Source organism: Leopardus geoffroyi, chromosome B2, assembly GCF_018350155.1.
Source record: "Leopardus geoffroyi isolate Oge1 chromosome B2, O.geoffroyi_Oge1_pat1.0, whole genome shotgun sequence".
In the NCBI taxonomy this organism is placed as follows: Eukaryota; Metazoa; Chordata; class Mammalia; order Carnivora; family Felidae; genus Leopardus; species Leopardus geoffroyi.
In genome coordinates, this window is record NC_059332.1 from 105,435,847 (window position 1) to 105,455,755 (window position 19,909).

General features: G+C 38.1%; 1 protein-coding gene across 3 annotated transcripts in view; it reads left to right on the plus strand.

Moving 5' to 3' along the window:
* The first annotated feature begins 2,124 nt into the window (after nt 1–2,124).
* Nucleotides 2,125–19,909, plus strand: part of RSPH4A (radial spoke head component 4A) — a 34,581-nt gene continuing 16,796 nt past the window's right edge. The window contains exons 1-7 of one of the 3 annotated variants that reach the window (XM_045499367.1): nt 2,131–3,008; nt 6,451–6,685; nt 11,864–12,604; nt 13,984–14,134; nt 15,227–15,344; nt 17,423–17,674; nt 18,010–18,057. In XM_045499367.1, coding sequence (XP_045355323.1) covers nt 2,332–3,008; nt 6,451–6,685; nt 11,864–12,604; nt 13,984–14,134; nt 15,227–15,344; nt 17,423–17,663 — 2,163 coding nt within the window. In that variant the 5' untranslated portion in view covers nt 2,131–2,331 and the 3' untranslated portion in view covers nt 17,664–17,674; nt 18,010–18,057. Of the gene's footprint in view, nt 3,009–6,450; nt 6,686–11,863; nt 12,605–13,983; nt 14,135–15,226; nt 15,345–17,422; nt 17,675–18,009; nt 18,058–19,909 lie in introns of those variants that run through there. The other 2 variants (XM_045499366.1, XM_045499368.1) reach the window with 2 other exon arrangements.

Below are 19,909 nucleotides of genomic sequence, written 5' to 3' on the forward strand. Positions count from 1 at the left end.
AACCATTCCAAGATCCTATAATCAGGTCTCAGCCTTTTGTAAATCTGTGTCTCTGGGTTGTGAGTTTCACAAATGTTTCTCAGCTTCCTTCCCCCTCTCCAACCTCAGGGGATATAAGAGGGCTAGAGGGGGCTAGATTTGGGTATCTCCCCTCAGGTCAGCTAGGCTTTAGTAAAAACCCCAAACAAACCCTAGTAAAAATTAGTTTCCCTTGAGGGCAGTCCTTGTTAAGGAGAACAGGGAGCTCTGGGCATTTTTCAGAATGGTTACTTTCCTTTGTCTCCCTGCCAAAAGCAGGAGGGCTTTTTCTCTGGTCTTTACAGAACCTAGGGAAACCTCTGGAGGGAAAACTCAACAGCAGTTCATTACAAGGGCAAATTGTATCAATGCTAAGAATGAAAAGTACAGGGTACTATGATAGTACATAATAAGGGAAACTGAGAAAGTCTGTGGGAGCAAGGAAGGTTTTCCTAAGGAAAAGAACTTTTCCTAAGGGAAAACTTTTTTGGCAAAAGAAATAGCATGTGCAATTGCTCAGAGTTAAAAAGGAATATGGAATATTTAAGTGAATGAAGGAAAAATCAGGGTGTCTAGGTTGCCGACAGAGTGGGGAGAGTGGCTCCAGATGAAACTGGAAAGGTAAGGAGGCCAAGAGCTTTGATAGTGATTCTAAGAACAATGAGAAGCAACTTTAGGATTACTGGAGTCAAAGACTGGCAATGAAGCGGGAAAAATAATGGACATTTTCTGAAGGTTGTTCCTTTCAGTTGCCCTTTTCCCCTAATTTATCACTTTAGTTTTTCTTTCACTTTGAGTCTATGCCAAGGGTTCTAATCTAGGGAGTTAGACTTCAAGGAGTCCCTGAACCAGCAGAAATTATATGCAACATTTTGTGTGCACAGACACGTGTATTTTGTGAAGGGTACAGGTTCACAGTTTTATTGAAGAATTCTGCAATTCTCCCACCAAAATTGAGAGTGAGCGATATTATGTTCTTCCATGAAGTTAAAATTAATAACCAACATCTTGCTAAATGGAAGTTGTATCAATGTAAAGTGTCAAAACCAAGTATTAGTTCATTTAAAAAGAGAGGGATACAAGACAAATAAATGTTAAAGACTAATTAATATACAGTTTAGGGGCGTCTGGGTGGGTCAGTCGGTTAAGTGTCTGACTTCGGCTCAGGTCACCGTCTCATGGTTCACGGGTTTGAGCCCTGCGACAGGCTCTGTGCTGACAGCTCTGAGCCTGGAGCCTGCTTTGGATTCTGTGTCTCCCTCTCTCTCTCTGCCCCTCCCCTGCTTGCTCGCTCTTTCTCAAAAATAAGCATTTAAAAAAATTTTTTAAATATATATACAATTTATAGTCAAGGCCAGATATTGTCCCATCCTTTATACCTTCTTCAAGTTGGAGGTAATATAAATTAATAGTACTAGTCATGACCTTAAATATTGCAAAATTATGAATTCATACTTACATTATCAAAAAAGGATTAATTATGCCAATATAGTCTTAAGGTTAATTTGAATTTCAATTATTAGAGAACAAGTAACCCATGAGCTGTATTATTTACATAGGATAACCTTCTGCGTTGCCTTCGCCTTCAAGGTGATATTCTCTCTACTCATCTGCCATAAGAGGGGGAAGAGCAAAAACCTGGACTTCCTTGTTTATCCTCCAGTCTCCTGAGTTTGGTTGGTGCAGATGAGACACATTTGCCTTCTAAGCGCGAGTCTTGAACTCTCCTAGTCCACCCATCTCATTCATACCTGCACCTCAGGATTCCCAAGGTCTGTCTGTGCCTGGGTCTGGGTCTCTCTGCCAAACACACACACACACACACACACACACACACACACACACACACGCATTCTGTAAATGCATTCTCTCTCCAGGAATGCACGACTCGCCCCTTTCCGAGCAACATTCAGATCCTGAAAGTTCTCCAGCGCTGGATCAGGACTCGAGGCTCCTCCTTCTTTGTTCCCGCAGCGCCAGACCGGTTCTCAGGTTTCCAACCAAGACTGGTCAACTGCAGGTCGGATTGGCTGCGGTAGGAAGAGGAGCAGATGCTCCACCAAATCACAAATCTAGGATTTTAATTTTACTTGGTCTCCTCCCTAGAATCCTGGCAACTGGTGTGCATTGTTTCTCTTAGAGGAGAAACCCTTCCTTGCCTGGGTTGCTAAGGAGATGGGACGCTGTAACTTGCTGAGCAGTTGGGACCCTGAAATCCTTTAACTGACCTCAGCAAAGCGACTGCCCTGCGTTGCCTCTTTCCATACCTGCACTCCTCCTTCGTCCAGAATTTTTTTTTTCTTGACTCTTTCCATGGAAGACTCGACGTCCCCGAAGCAAGAAAAAGCAAACCAAGATCCGAGGGAAGCAGGGCAGCCATGGGAAGAAGTAACAGCAGCTTCTTCCCAAGGTCTTGAGTCTGGGTTATCTGAGTCCTTGGAATTGGAGCAGGGGCTGGAAACTGGACCCCAACCCAGAAGCCCTCCTCAGAGCCCACAGTCCAGAGCCAGCATCCCTCTGGATGACCTCACAGGACCAGGTGCATCATATCCACCTTCCCCTCCACAGGAGGCCTCTTACTCTCCTTCTCCCCCGGCTCTGGCCAGACAGGACCTTGCAGCGCCATGGCAGTCAGACAAAACCACTAGTGTGAATCCCGAAGCTGGGACACCTCACTTCCACCATCTGGAACAATCGTCTGATAAAGGAGAATCGACTGCTTCTCACACATTCCAATCAGAGGGAAGCACCTTCCGACAGTCTCAGCAAACCAAACATGACCTGTATGGACCAGAAGATGTGAACTATAACAACTCTAAACAAAAAGAGCTGAGATTTAACATCTTTCAGGACGAAGACTCAAACAGTAACTATGATCTGGATTACGCTGAACCTGGGGTCTCTGAACTGGCTCCCAGCATGCTTGAGATCACCATTCAGAGTGCTAAGGCTTACTTACAGAAGACTAGTAGCAAGTCTGGCTTAAATTTGTAAGTCCTAAAGGGTTAAAGGGGGGTGTGTGTGCGTGTGTGTGTGTGTGTGTGCATTTGGCAAAGAAAAGGGGGTGTGAGTATCTGTGTATGAGACTTTGTTTCTGTGGGTGAATGGAAATGTATTTGAAAAGTTTGCATTGGTAGGAGAGAGTTGGTGGCTTAATAACTCTTTGCATCACAGGACTCAAAATAGGTCTTCGGTGGTAATTCTTTTCATTTCCTTACAAACCCTTGGCACACACAAATAAAACCTAGGAGTTATGGAATCTTGGGTTTACAGAGATGATGAAGACAGTGAAGTCCAAGAATCTCTCCAAGATGCTTATAAAAAGTAATTGTCTACCAGTGATAGGGAGTGCATGGCTCTACTCTGAGCATCATGGTAGTTGTATGGCTTGGTTTTGAGTTCCCCTGCAGGCCGGTGGGGGGTGGGGGGGGGGGCGGAGGCGGGAGGGGGGCGGAGGCGGGGCAGGGGATCACCAATTATCTCACTTATCTCAGAACTGTCTTGATTTGAGCACTGAATATTCTGTATCCCGAGAAAACCCTCAGTCCTGGATAAACTAGAAGAATCGATCACAATAATTTTAAGTCTGAAGAATTCTTTATTTAATGTGAGAAATCTTGTCCCAAACCTGAGATTGACACTTTAAAATATTTCTTCTAAAGTACAGTTTTTAAACTATAATTTACTAAGCTTAAAGGATGTGATTTATCCTTAGTGGTTATTCTACTTGAATTTCTCATTTGAACTTATTGTCATAATTGTTTGGGTTAAATAACAAGCATAAATTTACAAACTTTGTTAAAATTCCAGAAAAAATCATACATACTTGAGAGTTAGTTAACTAAAATTTAAAACTGAACACAAACATAAAAATGGAAAATTTTCCTTTATGGAATTATTTTATAACCGGTATTAATTAAATATCAAATTTTATAAAGTCTCTGAGGTAATAAATATCTTCTATAATATTCACTATTGTCTTCTAAGTACTTTAGAGCCTGCAGTTAAAAACCATTTGGTGGGGCGCCTGGGTGGCGCAGTCGGCTAAGCGTCCGACTTCGGCCAGGTCACGATCTCGCGGTCCGTGAGTTCGAGCCCCGCGTCGGGCTCTGGGCTGATGGCTCAGAGCCTGGAGCCTGTTTCTGATTCTGTGTCTCCGTCTCTCTCTGCCCCTCCCCCGTTCATGCTCTGTCTCTCTCTGTCCCCAAAATAAATAAACGTTGGGAAAAAAAAATTTAAAAACCATTTGGTAAAAATGACTTTAACTCTATCTCTTATATGCAATTCTTATTTGACAGCCATGAAAAATATTGTTTTTGTTGCAATTGAAACAGTCTTTTACTAAAATACAAGATCTGACATTGGTTTTGCTCTGTTGAATAAAATTAGCCTACAAAAAAGAATTCCTTCCTCCTTTTCTGCCATTCTATTAAAACAAATTATTAAACTTCCCAAATTAAAAAAGCTATAACTATGAATTAAAATCCACATTTTATAATTTGACACAAAGGCATTTTCAGATGTGGACCTCTTAAAAAACCAATGCAATATCTTGCCTGAAGAACTATAAATAAAGCACAAGCAGACATTATATTAAAGCCTGAAAAATAAAATAAAATTTGGACTTAGAGTCCTCAATTCAATGGCATATATGGTCCCTACTGGAGCAAATCAAGAACTCCAGTTACAACCCAGCTGCCTAGTAAGCAATAATATTTTTATCCTGACTCATTCTCCAGGAGTTTCAATACTGAACAAATATTAAGGAAGCATGATGAAGTTTTAAACAAACTCCATTTCTGTTCACTTACAAGAATAGCAATATTTTGGGAAAGAAGGATTTATTCTTCACATGTATTTTTAAATGGCCCTTCACATTGGTTGCCCACATAATCTGCATATTTTTTCTTTGATATTCCTGAGACCCATTAGATAAATAAAGATATAAAGAAAAAATGAAAAATAATAGCTACGGGCAACTAGTAGAAAGTGGGCAGTTATTGAGTATCTATTTTGTTTCACTCTAATAAGGGAGAGGATGCATTAAAACAACAACATCAAAAACTTAGTTTTGGCCACCTAAGAACCTAATACAGTTGCTGAGTGGGAAATATATCATCTACACAATTGCATAGCAGTGGATCAGTGATCTCAGAGAAGCCCATTGAATGGTTTTCAGGAATGACTGGAGTGATAAGTCCTCAAGGACAAAATATGTTTTAAATGATTTCTTGAGAAAAATTATATATATGGCACATAGCAAGCAAAAGCTCTCAGGTTAGGACTTAACAACTATGTGAAACTGATTTTGAGTAGATTTACCTCACTGGGGCAGACATTCTAATTGAGCTAATTATTAGAAATGAAATTGGAGAGATGTAATCCTTATCTGCCAGAGGAGAAATTCAGGCAAGTTTGCAAATTGGACAAAGGAATTTCTATCTAACTGAAGAGCACTTTGACAGACGTTTTTTGCTCTTAAATAGTAAATTCACACAGAAAATCTGGTATTTGAAAAAACACACCTGAGCAGTATAAAATGTAATGAATTAACCACTTTTAGGCAGTTTCACTAATTCAGTTATGAAATAAGTACCTAGGACAGTGTTGTTGTTATTGTTGTTGTTTTTAAATGTTTATTTATTTTTGAGAGAGAGAAACAGAGTGCAAGCTGGAGAGAGGCAGAGAAAGAGGGAGACACAGAATCTGAAGCAGGCTTCAGGCTCTGATCTGTCAGCACAGAACCCGACGTGGGGCTCGAACTCACCAACCATGAGAGCATGACCTGAGCCAAAGTTGGATTAACCAACAGAGCCACCCAGGTGTCCCCTTAGGGCTGTGTTTTTAATAGAATAGGACAAAAGTGTTAGAGTACATCACATTTTAATAAAGATGAATAATATTTGATGACATTTTTCAATTGTGTGTGGGGAAGGGTTGCAATATGTATTTCTTATAGGTCTAAAAACCACTGAAGTAGATAATTGGTCCAGGAAATGGAAAGGAAGAGAACATATTTAAGAGTCAACAGGATTTAGAAATCAAATTGGATTTGATGAGTGTAGGGGAAAGGGGATGAAAAAGAAGTTAAGGGAAAAAAATGTAAAATAAGGTTAATCTCTTAAATATATAACTAAGAGATTTCAAATCAAATAAAATGTGAAAATATATCTGATGCAAAATATGTACCTTGCCATAATATGTGTTTTAATAAGTTAAATATTCATATCACATTGGAGGCATTTCTTAAGCAAAATTCTAGCATAGGTTCTTTCTGGCAGTGGTGAAATTAACGGTGTTTATCCATTTACGATATCTGAAGGCTTTGAGTTCTTGAAGTTTCCTAGAAACCAACTAACTGAGTCTGCACGTGATGCTTCTTCAAAGGCTTTTTGACAAGGATATTATCTGGAATTTTCTCTTTTCGGGTAGGTATGATCATCTTTCTGATATGCTCGCCAAGGTCTTAGATGAGCGTCCAGAAAATGCTGTGGATATCATTGAAAGTATCAGCCAAGATGTGAAGATGGGACATTTTAGGAAAAAATTAGATACACTCCAAAATGAGAATGAGATGCTTCCAACATATGAGATAGCAGAGAAGCAAAGGGCTCTTTTTCTCCAGGGAAATTTGGAAGGAGCTGACCAAGAACTAGAAGATGAAATAGTAAGTCACTGCTGTAAATTTGAATAGCTCAGTCTTAGAGTTTTATTTCAGATGAGTGGGTGTGGGTTGAAATTCATATCAACTGTCTTTTATAGTTTCCTAAATAGTATGTGTAACCTCATTTCACACCATACATTTCCCTGTTACACTTTCTGATTTTTTTACATTGTGTTTCACAGGGTTAGTTGTTTGTTATATGTTTGTGGGGTTGAGCTCCTTGATGTCAGAGAAAATGATCTCTTCATCTTTTATACCCTCCAAAGTACCTGGGACAGATCTGGGTCTATAGCTGTTTCTTATTAATTTATTAAATTAATTAATGTCAGATAGTTTAAAATTGGACTTTAAAACAAGTTGCATATTTTCCCCTTTAATTTACTAGAATAATTAGAAGTACCTCTAATGTCATTTGCATTCTTTTCCAAGGCAACTTCCTCATATTATGTCTTGATATCATGAATGTTACATCAATGAGGCATGATACGAGGGGAGAGGGATAAGATAGTTATTTTAATCTCTATAGACAAAGCGTTGAAAATATTCACAGAGAAAGCTGGTGACAGAGATAAAAAATTGTTATTAGAGAATAAAATTAGTTGTACTACAGAAATTTTAGCTCCAAATATTTTTAAATAGTATCAAGCATGCTATTTCCTGTATGTCCATATGCTTGTCATTTATACTACGGAGTAATTTACACTATACATCTACTGAGCTTCCATGTTTTGTTAACCACTAGACTACTTAAATCTGCCTGTATACTTGCAAATTTGATGTTTGGTGTAAGATAGTTTCAGAAAAGGATGGAAAGTTCAGTCAGGAAAAAGGAGGGAGGGATCTAGACAGTAGGTACACCATCTAGGGCTCTGCAACCTTTGTGTGGAGATCCAACCTGACACAGTGGGATACAGGGTACTCAGAAGGAACAGGTGATAGGTGCCAAGGAGTTGACATCGGCTGCACCTTTTCTGAAAATATCTTACGCCAAACATGTGGTTAAATAGCCACATACAGTGATGATAAGTCTGGGGGCAATCAGCATGTAGGGATTAAGCAGATAGGTAGACACTGTTATGGAGGAGCTTATCAAAGAGAAGTCAGACTCCAGTATTAGAAAGGGGCATTGGGCCATCTATAAGCACAGTATTACAAAGTAGGGGTCTGCATCCTAAGACTAGGGAAACTAGGGGTGAGAACACAAACAAGGTGTTTTGGTCCTGGAACTTGAGCTCTTTAACCAGATTTCATAAATTCTTCCTAAGGAAGAGTAGGATTGGTTTTAGGGTCAGGAATAGCTGAGCCATGAGATGAAGATTAAAAGTTCTATCTCAAAGAGTAGAAAGATGCAGGAATAGAAAGACACATAGATCTTGGAAGCACTGAAATGTGAGCTTTGTGACCAACTCATTAACTCATTAAGTTGGAATGCCAACTTAATGTTTAGAGTGTTCGTGCTTCTATTCCTGTCTTTGACCACATCAGAATTCCTGTTCCTAGTTTTAGCATTCATTTATTCATTTATCCATTAATTCACAAACATTGTGACTACCTACTGCATGCCAGGTACACGTGAAAAAGATACACACATGAAATGATATGCACAGAAATGTATTTATTTATTTATTTATTTATTTATTTATTTATTTTTTAACGTTTATTTATTTTTGAGACAGAGAGAGACAGAGCATGAACAGGGGAGGGGCAGAGAGAGAGGGAGACACAAAATCTGAAACAGGCTCCAGGCTCTGAGGTGTCAGCACAGAGCCCGACGCGGGGCTCGAATTCACGGACCGTGAGATCATGACCTGAGCCAAAGTCAGACGCTTAACTGACCGAGCCACCCAGGCGCCCCTGCACAGAAATGTATTTAAATGTTTATTTATTTTTGAGAGGGAAAACACAAGCAGGGGAGGGGGCAGACAGAGAGAGGGAGGGAGGCACAGAATCTCAAGCAGGTTCCAGGCTCTGAGCTGTCAGCATAGAGTCCGATGCAGGGCTCCAATTCACAAACCATGAGATCATAACCTGAGCCGAAGTCAGATGCCCAACCAACTGAGCCACCCACGCAACCCATATACACAGAACTTCCTGACTTTAAGTTGCTCACGTCTACTGAAACAAGCAAAAAGGACTGTAAAGGTATTTAATTAGTGCAATAATAGAGATAGCCTCATATGGTGGGGCAAACAGAAGATTTCATCTGAATTAGGATCCTAGCTCGATTACGTACTTGCTGTGTGACTATGAGTAAATGATTAAACCTTTACAAGCCTCAGGAGTAATCAGATGGCAACAACTCAAGGGGAGAGTACTATTTATGAAGGGTTTGACACATACTGGGAGCTCAATGGATAGCAGCAATTGTTATTATGTTGTTTTGACAATCTATGAAACAGAATGGAATGGCTAACTCCACTACTGGGAATTGTCCTGGAGGTGGTATTTCATTTGGGTCATGAAGGAGAAGTAGAAGTTCATGAGATAAAGACTGTAAGGAATAAATTCTGAGCAAAAAGAACAACAGAAAGTCAGGAAACATTATTTAATATTTGGGAAAGTGAAGCATGAGGGAACAATGAAAACCAAGCACACAAGACGCATAAAGCCAGACTGCTCTTGTGCATTGTGCATTGATAAGAAAGTTTTTTCTTCTCCACAATGGGAAGTCAGTAGAAGCGTTTACTAGAAAATAGCATAGCCTGTCTTGTGGTTTAGAAAGGTAACCCTGGTGATAATGTGGAGGAGAAAGGAAGGAGAAAGATTAGAACAGGGCATTCAGAGCCTTCTGTGACAGGACAAGTAGTCAGGATGGAGACTCATATGGTAGAAATAAACTAAAGAGAAGGTAAGAATGCCAACAGCTTTTTAGGTGGTAGAATCAATATGACTGTAACTAATTAAGTACAAAAGAAGAAACAAGGATAATGGAATTTTCTAATTTGGGAAACTGAGTGAATGGTGATGTTATTGGCAAAGATAGGACATATACAAAAAAAAGAGAAGATTTTGAGAGATACATGACTTCAATCTTAATTTGAGGTATATGTAGACTATTCAACTGAAATTTCTAGAAACTGGCTAGAAACATGGGTGTAGAACATGGGAGAAAAGTCAGAGTAAGAGAGTTGGGTTTTATTTTTTTTTATTTAAAAAAAAATTTTTTTTCAACGTTTATTTATTTTTGGGACAGAGAGAGACAGAGCATGAACGGGGGAGGGGCAGAGAGAGAGGGAGACACAGAATTAGAAACAGGCTCCAGGCTCTGAGCCATCAGCCCAGAGCCTGACGCGGGGCTCGAACTCACGGACCGCGAGATCGTGACCTGGCTGAAGTCGGACGCTTAACCGACTGCGCCACCCAGGCGCCCCGAGAGTTGGGTTTTAAACAACCCACATAACACTTGAAGTAATGTGAGAGGAATATGCCAAGCACAAAGTACTGAACAATGGCTGAAATTTTGAAAACAGCAATATTTAGGACTCAAATAAGGAAAAGGAACCAATTGGAGACTAAGAATAAATAGTTACAGAAGGCACAGTAGGATCATGAGTGAGAGCCAGTGTAAAAACAGTATGGAGATTCCTCAAAAAATTAAAAATAGAAATACCATATGATCCAATAAGTCCACTACTGAGTACTTACCAAAAGAAAGCAAAAATACTAACTCAAAAAGCTATATGCACCCCTATGTTTATTGCAGCACTATTTACAGTAGCCAAGGTATGGAAGCAACCTAAATGTCCACTGAAAGACAAATGGATAAGGACACTGGAATATCACCCAGCCATAAAAAATAATGAGACTGTCCCACTTATGACAGCATGGATGGACCTAGAGGTATTACACCAAGTGAAATAAGTCAGAATGAGAAATACAAATACCATATGATTTCACTCATATGTGGAATCTAAAAAAAACCAACAGATTTATAAACAAACAAAAAGTAGAATCAGTCCTATAAATGCAGAGAACAAATTGATGGTTTCCAGAGGGAAGTGGGGGGTGGGGCATAGGCAAAATGGGTAAAGGGGAGAGGGAGATACAGGCTTCCAGTTATGGAATGAATAAGTCACAGAAATAAAAGGCGCAGTATAAGGCATATCATCAATGATATTGTAATAGTGATGTATAGTGATGGATGGTACTACACCTGTAGCGAGCATAGCATAATGTAGAAACTTGTCTAATCACTTTGTGTCTATGCAGAACTAATGTACCATTGTGTGTCAACTACACTCAATTAAAAAAAAAAGAAAAACAAGTGAGGGGTGCAGTAGATGTCAAACATGAAAGAGATGAGGATTGAAAAAAGCCTTTATGCTTATTTTGACATCAAAATTACAGTAGAAGTAAGAACGGATCATTTGTAAGAATAGCAAAGTGCTCTCAATTTCTCCACCTTCAAGGTCTAAAATTTGTCTAAAATTTGCAAGTGATCCCTCTCTTAGTTACGGTTATTTTCTACTTTCTCACAGATGTTTTCTTACAGTCTACTTGAGACTTTGCTTTTTCATGTCTCTGTATTTCTTTTATGAAAATGTTTTTTAAATTTTCTTCCTTATGTTAAATCCGAAAGTATTTATTGTAAGCAGGGGAAAACATCTGACTCAATTATGTTTTCAAAGGAAGTCATGTCTGAGCGCTTATTTTATTATATTTTCCTTTTATTTATCTTGTATATTACCCTATATAGAGAGCTATATTGATTTTTATTTACCCTATAGATTACCATATGTATATAATAAATATTTATTATTTATAAAAATATGGTAACATATACAAACATATATAGACATTTTTTTCCAAATATATATAGGAGGTAGACTATACTTTATTATTTCAGGATTGTAAAGAGCCCACTTAAATATTTTTTATAAAAAGAGGATGTTGAATTTTTATTATTCATAGTAGCTTAAATTACCTTTACTTAAGATACACACAGATAACAAGGCAACTGTTATATTGACAAGTATAAGACACAATAGAAGTCACATTTATAAGTAATAAGGGAAAAATTGACATACAGGAATTATCAGAGTTTGATCTAAATGTTGCAAGAAATGTCAAAGACATGGTGGCCAGGGAAAGTAAAGCTAACACCAAGATCTTTAAAAAGGAAACAGGAAGCAAGCAGTTCTCTTATACATAAAACATTAACCACGGCATTTGTATCCCCAGGCAGAAAACGCTCTCCCAAATGTAATGGAGTCAGCTTTTTATTTTGAACAAGCTGGAGTTGGTTTGGGCACAGATGAGACTTATCGCGTATTTCTTGCCCTCAAGCAGCTTACTGACACCCACCCCATCCAAAGATGTCGTTTCTGGGGCAAGATCTTGGGTCTGGAAATGAATTATATTGTAGCTGAAGTAGAATTCCGTGAGGGAGAGGATGAAGAGGATGTGGAAGAGGAAGATGTAACTGAAGAGAGGGACGATGCAGATAGCGAAGCTGATGAAGATGACGAAGACCAATTACCAAGGACCTTTTACAAGAGCCCACAGGCTATACCAAAAGAAGAAAACAGGACGGGTGCCAACAAATATGTGTATTTTGTTTGCAACGAACCAGGAAGACCATGGGTGAAGTTACCCTCGGTTACGCCTGCACAAATTGTTACTGCAAGAAAAATAAAGAAATTTTTCACTGGGCGTTTAGATGCTCCCATCATAAGCTACCCACCTTTCCCGGGAAATGAGAGCAATTACTTACGAGCACAAATTGCCAGAATTTCAGCAGGGACCCATGTCAGTCCTCTGGGATTCTATCAGTTTGGTGAAGAGGAAGGAGAGGAGGAGGAAGAGGTAGAAGGCAGACGAGACAGCTTTGAAGAAAACCCCGATTTTGAAGGCATCCAAGTGATCGATCTCGTGGAATCCCTATCCAATTGGGTTCATCACGTGCAACACATTCTGTCCCAGGTAAGGGTTTTCCAATTCTCAATCTATCAGCCAATCGGCAAATATTTGTTAAATTCCCTCTACAGTGTACAAATGTATACAAAACAAAATTCTTCAGACCCTAGACAAAGAAACCTTTGAAAAACCAAATGAAGACACAGGGTACTACATAATTGCCAAGTAGTGTAGACCTGGGATCTTGAAACAAATTTTTATTTCCAAACAGAAATAAATTAAGTATTTCTATGGAGAATTTGACAAGTTATGTAAGGATTTCGATTTATGTATGTTGTGAAATTATGTGCTTTTAAAAAAAAATTTTTTTTAACGTTTTATTTATTTTTGAGAGAGACAGAGACAGAGACAGAGTGCGAGCGGGGGAGGGGCAGAGAGAGAGAGAGGGAGACACAGAATCGGAAACAGGCTCCAGGCTCCCAGCTGTCAGCACAGAGCCTGATGCGGGGCTCGAACTCAGCAACCGTGAGATCATGACCTGAGCCAAAGTCGGACGCTTAACCGACGGAGCCACCCAGGCGCCCCATGAAATTATGTTTTATATGTTAAACATAGATAGGTACTTTAGTTTTGGGAACAGTTCTTTTATTCTATTTCTCTAATACATGGAGCTTTTATACCAAGAAAAATAATATATTGTAACAAAAATGAAAACAAGCAGTGCTATATAGCACCTCTTCTGCCAGGTGCTCTTAACAGCACTTTCTGTATATTATCTCATGTAATCCTCCCCACTGTATAAAAGACATATTATCCTTATTTCACACGTGGGGAAATTGAGACAGAGAGTTTAGAAAATGTGACAAAGAGAATATAGCCAATAAGCAACAGGGTCAGATGTGAATGGGCAGAATGGATCCAGAGTCCATCCTCTTATGTGCTGCCTCATCTGCAGGCAGAAAATCCTTCCACTTTGATCTACGTAAGAGATACTCTAATATGTCTATGGATAAGAGTTAACTAAATGAAAAATAGCCCCAAGCTTCCTTACCTGACTTTATTATCACATTTAAAAATTTGTTATTACTACTACTAATCGTACCTTACCACTTTCATATAAACTATTTATGAAAAATTAGTAAAATGCATTATTTTTTTCACAAGGGTTTGGCTAATTTTAAAATATATGTTACATGTTCTGTAACTTTAAGAAGTTGGCAAATTTCTGAAATAAATTGTACAATTTTTTTTTTTTTTTTTTTTTTTTGCTAGACATAAACGATCAAAAACCTAGCACTTGGCATGTATGTTGAATGAATAAACGATTCACTGGTTAAATTCCCACACAGTAGGATGTCTTGCAGATAATTGCTTCAATCCAAATAAATATTCCAATATTTCAAGATCCTCATGAGGTTACTAAATCTTGCGATACTCATTCCCAGGGCCGCTGTAATTGGTTTAACCCCATACAAAAAAGTGAGGAGGAAGAAGAAGAGGAAGATGAAGAAAAAGAAGAAGAGAAAGGAGAAGAGCCTGACTATACAGAACAGGAAGTGGGGCCACCTCTTTTGACACCAATCTCTGAAGATTTAGGTAATTTTACACAGATTACATAATATACCGTGTATATTATATATACTATGTAGATTATATATATGCATATATGATATAGTATGTGTAGCATCCATATATATACTAGGTACTATAATACATTTTTATATATGTATATATTACATACTATGTATATGTATATTATATATGTACATATATATTATATATATGTAATATATATATTATATATATTATATATTATATATATGTATATATATACATATAATATATGTATATTATATGACAAATGGGAGTTGGTAACCTATGTATATGTATATTATATATGTACATATATATATTATATATATATGTAATATATATATATTATATATTATATATATGTATATATATATACATATAATATATGTATATTATATGACAAATGGGAGTTGGTAACCTATAAAAAGTGGATAATAACCAAAATTTCCTCCTCTTTCCCCTGCATGTGTTTTGGGATAATGGGGAATAGAGAATATAGCTGGCCTCACCGCCAACTTTCTTGGACAGAGGGTGGAGGAGTGATGCAGGGAGGAAACATAAATTGGCTGCAGCTCTTACTGGAAATGCTGACAGTTATCTTGTGTATCATTCTTGTCTTGCATTTTGCAGACCATAAAATATGGCCATAAACACATGACATAGTTACAGTAAAGTATCATATGAGGTACTGTGGCTTTTTAAAATCTACTACTATCTTCATATTCTTGTTTCTTCCTATTCGGTTCTGGGGCATTTTTGCTTGTAATCCTTGTTCTCTTCCATAATAAGAAAATTTTAATCTTTTATTTGGTCATTAAATAATATTCTCTCCACCTCATAGGCCTCCTCTCCCTTAGTAAAACTTTTCTGTTGCACAGATGGACACACACACGCACACATACATGCATATAAATAATCAAATTTGTTGTTCCACAACATTCGTAAAATATCCTTCTGATTTTATGTTAAGCTGCTGATGTTTAATGTTTATGTCAAGTATGTGTGTTTTAAGATTTATAAAAAGAGCTTCTCTGTTACACAGTAGATCCTTGTCTATTTAAGAGTTAAGTTTTTGAATTTCTCTTTGGTTTACAGAAATCCAGAATATACCACCTTGGACAACACGGCTATCCTCAAATCTCATTCCTCAATATGCTGTTGCAGTCCTTAGATCCAACCTTTGGCCTGGGGCATATGCCTTTTCCAATGGCAAGTAAGTGTCTGACGAATTACAAAGCCATTACTGTGATTATTTAAGTGCTAAAAATTGTAACTTATCACTGATGTTATGTTCCAGTTTCTTTCTTTCTTTCTTTCTTTCTTTCTTTCTTTCTTTCTTTCTTTCTTTCTTTCTTTCTTTCTTTCTTTCTTTCTTTCTTTTTCTTTTCTTTCTCCCCTCCCTCACCTGCTTCTCCAGGTGAAGTACCAACCTGGGCTCAGGAGTTAGAGCAACCCCAGAGTAAGAGACAAGGCTGCCCTGAGTGGTTGTTCAGGGCAGTCATTTGCAATAACCAGGGGAGAGACCCAAGGCCAGGATGGGAGGGGGAAAGGGCATGGGGCAGTCCACCCAGAGTAGGGAGTAGGGAGAAGTGATACCCAGGAAGGTCCAGGCCATGAGCTAGATGTCATGTGCAGCACTTGCACCTACATCTTCCCCATGTGTTCTTATCACAACTGAGAAGAGAGGTCCGCATTTCACAGATTAGGAAACTGGGCTGGGATAAAGAGAGAACAAAAGGCTGGAGGCAGATAATGAAGTCCCCAGACTCCACAGTGGGTAAAATGTCGCTGTCCAGGATGAGCTTCCTCCTGTTGCCAAGATAACCATTTCCAGGGAGCCTACACCACTGCAGTCTGGTAAGCTATTTTCTCACCGGAGCTATTTTCTCATTGGTGTTCGTTTCTGGAGCTGTCTGGTGCCAGGAATGCTTGGTAAGGAGGAAGCGGGTTACTATGGCTTTAATTCATCTTGGCATGTCAAGTGTGTGTGCCATAAGATTTATTCAGATAACATCTGTATTACACAGTGAAGCATCAAATTTAGAACATTAGAGTAACTCAGACTTCTGTCCTTTTAATTAACCAATTAGTGGAGCTAAAATATGGCTTTTATTCTATGATTAATAGACATACTCGTTTTCTAAGATTAATGGAGGTAATTCTATGTGGTGTTTAAATTAATCTCAACAGTTTTTGTTGGATATCTTGATAAAAAATAATTTAAAATATGTTTTGTTTAAACTATCACTTTCAAGAGAATCAGGATCAAAGAGGATACTCAATGTCCTTTTATTCCTCACCCAGAACATACACTTCCATTTGTCTTATGCTTCCATTTCTCACCTAAGAGCCCTCTGTCAGAAGCTCAGCTAAGCTGGAGAGAGAGCTGAGCTGTCACATGTCAGAGATGCCATTAAAGCAACAAGTCCAAAATGAAAGAGTTAAGCTTGTGAACATTTACTGTGATAAGCAAGAGAAAACTCTGACTGTCCCTGTCCCATTTTCCCTTGTGGAATGGCACACTGATGGAAGGTCAGTGGATCAGTGTATATATGGGGGTCATCTCACTGAGGAGTCCCCAGATACCAGGCTTCTGCAGTTTTTATGGCCTTGAAGGCCCAGGAAGCTGGTAGAGGGTGGAGGGAAGGGCTAGAAGTGAAGAAGTACTCAGTACTGAGTCTGGGTGTGGAGAAGTGTCCTTGAGGTATATCTCCTTCCCTAACCCCATGAGGAGGCCGTGGCAGAAGCACATGAAGACCTCTGCTTAAGGCTTCAGATAAGACCTAGAACGAAGGCACCTGTGCTAGGAACTCAACCATGCAAAGAGCACGGAAGGCCAGATGGCCCAGAGTCCTTGACCACAGCTTCCCTTAGAGACATCGATGCACTGGCTGGGCATCAAGTCTGGTGTGGGAATGGCAGTCTTCCCCTGTGAGGCCTGTCGGGCAAAACTTGGAATTGCATATGGTTGGGCCTGAAAAATCACACACAGGTTTGTAACCAATCACAAGAATCCTCTGCCATACCAGCAACGTACTAGTTGTGGTCTAGGTGTAAAGTACAATTTGACAGGGTTTGGTGGCCTCTTAATCCGCTTAGGCAGTTTGGATCATAGTCATTTCCTGTGGGAGGAGAATCATTGAAGGGTATTTCATCTCTAGCACTTAAAATGTATTGTTTTAAAATTATGGGATTATGACCCTCTAAGGGTGATCGACTTTTAGAGAAGGAGCGATTTTCTTACCGAAAAATTATATAACAATCACCTACTTTCTTTTTTAAACTGTATAGAAAGTTTGAAAATTTCTACATAGGCTGGGGTCACAAATATAGTCCAGACAACTATACACCCCCAGCTCTACCACCAGTGTATCAAGAATACCCCAGTGGAGCAGAAATTACAGAAATGGATGATCCTACTGTGGAAGAAGAGCAGGCTTTCAGGGCTGCACAAGAAGCAGCTGTTCTTTCAGCTGAGGAAAATGAAGAAACTGAGGAAGACGAAGAGGAGGATGATTATGACCAAGAATAAAATTAGCCCAGGTTTGTGTAAGACTGATCCACATATACCTTATGGGGAACCGATTTTATTTTATTTTATTTTATTTTATTTTAATTTAATTTTACTTATTTAATTTTATTATTTTATGTATTTTATTTTATTTTATTATTTTATGTATTTTATTTTATTTTATATTTTATTTTATTTTATTATTTTATTTTATTTTAATTTATTTTATTATTTTATTTAATTTATTTATTTTATTTTATTTTATATTTTATTTTATGTATTTTATTTTATATTTTATTTATTTTATTTTAATTTACTTTTATTTATTTCATTTTATTTATTAATGTAATTTATTTATTTATTTTAGAGAGAGAGTGAGCACAGAGAGGGGCAGAGAGAGACAATCTTAAGCAGGTTCCACACTCAGCACAGAGCGCAGGGCTCAATCCCACAACCCTGGGATTATGACCTGAGCCGAAATCAAGAGTCAGACTTTCAACCCATCCAGGTGCCCCGGAACCTGTTTTACATACATAACTGTAGCATATAATTACATAAATATTGGCAACTATTATGGTGCAAAATGTCATTCCTTGAAAATGTCAAGTTTGGAATTTCATACGTGCAGCTATTAATATGTACTTGTAGAAGGAAGCTCAATGGATTTTCCAGAGGCTAGATGACATGTTCTTACATCACTGTTCTGATGACTACGGCTAATAGAAGCATGTGTATTCTTTAAAAAAAAAAAAAAAAAAAAAAAAAAAGTTTTAATTTCTAATATGGCAAACCTGGGAAGATGTAATCCACAATCTTCTTGGTGGTCTTTAATATATTTTGTGTCAATGGGAACTGTGACCAAAAATATTGATAATCACTGAATTAAAGCATGGACTTTTAACCAGTCTCTGATACTATATGCAAATATTGCATATGTATGTATGTGTGTGGGGGGGGTTGGTTTTGTTTTGCTGGGGAGAGGATTTATAATTCTATCACCTGCCCAAAGACTGGGAACGCTCAAAATGTTAATACTTTTTGTTACTTCTTTAAAAAATGCTCTGTCTGACTCCTTTATCCTAAAAAAAATTAGTTTTATATGATCTGCACAGAGATGGCTAGCTGGGATATCCAAAGACTTAAGATTACTGTTTTTGTAGCACTGCATCTCTAAAACTAGTTATTATTTCCATTCCTAAAAATGTATTTTTAAGTCCTCTTTGTGCTGGACACTCTGAGATTACTTTTAAAAACTAGACATTGCTCCTGAAATCTTAGAGCTTCCATTCATCAAGGAAGGAAGTATAAAAAGAGAAATAGAAAATTAGAATAGGTTGCAACTTAGCAGCTACTGTGAAATAAATATCACAGGATACCACAGAACAGTGCTTCTTAAATCCTGTGACGTACCAATTTAAAAATTAAAATTCGACTCCGATGTCATTATTTTGGAAAATAAAATATCACAATTCTAATTTCTATAATTATCTTGTCAGAGTGCCAGTTCACAAAACACTGATCTATGCTTAAAAAAAAAACACTGCTATCAAACACTTAGAGGGTGCATTTAACCTGGATTTCAGCCATGAAGAAAGCACTCCCAAGAGGTGGACAACTAAGGGGAGAAGGGTCGTAGGTAGCATAAGCTATTTTTTTGGCAAAGCACTCTAGGCTGGAAGGAGTGGAACTTTGAGAGTGGTGAGAGACGAGTCTGGAGGTAAGCAGGGTCCAGGTTGTTGGAATCCAGGAGCAATGAAGAGGACTCAGGTAGGAAGTGATAAAATCGCATCTATACTTTAGAACATTTGGCTTATATGTGGAAGACTAATAAAGGATCAAGACTGGGAGACTAATTAGGGGGTTATCACATTATCTAGATAAGACGAAATGGTGGCATGAAACAGGATAAAGTAGAAGCCTGGTTACCAGTCTGAAGGACAGAATATTAGAACGGATGATTTCCAGAATTTTCCAATTGGCAATATTATTCATTCTTAGGAACGCAGCTTTTACTATTTGATGGAGTAGATGATATTTATAAAACTTCAAGTATGTTCTTTTTATTCATGGTGTTTCCTTTGGTTGTTGTTGTATAATATCCATTTTCTTATCTACCGTCCCATGGCATAGTCTCCTGCCAATCAGATGTGCCCTCTCTAGAATCTGAATTTTGTACAGAGACATTCTACCTCGGCTCCTAGACGGATTATTCTGCTGTAAATCTAGCCTCTAGAACTGCCTTTGTTCCAGCACAGTTTCTTAGTTAC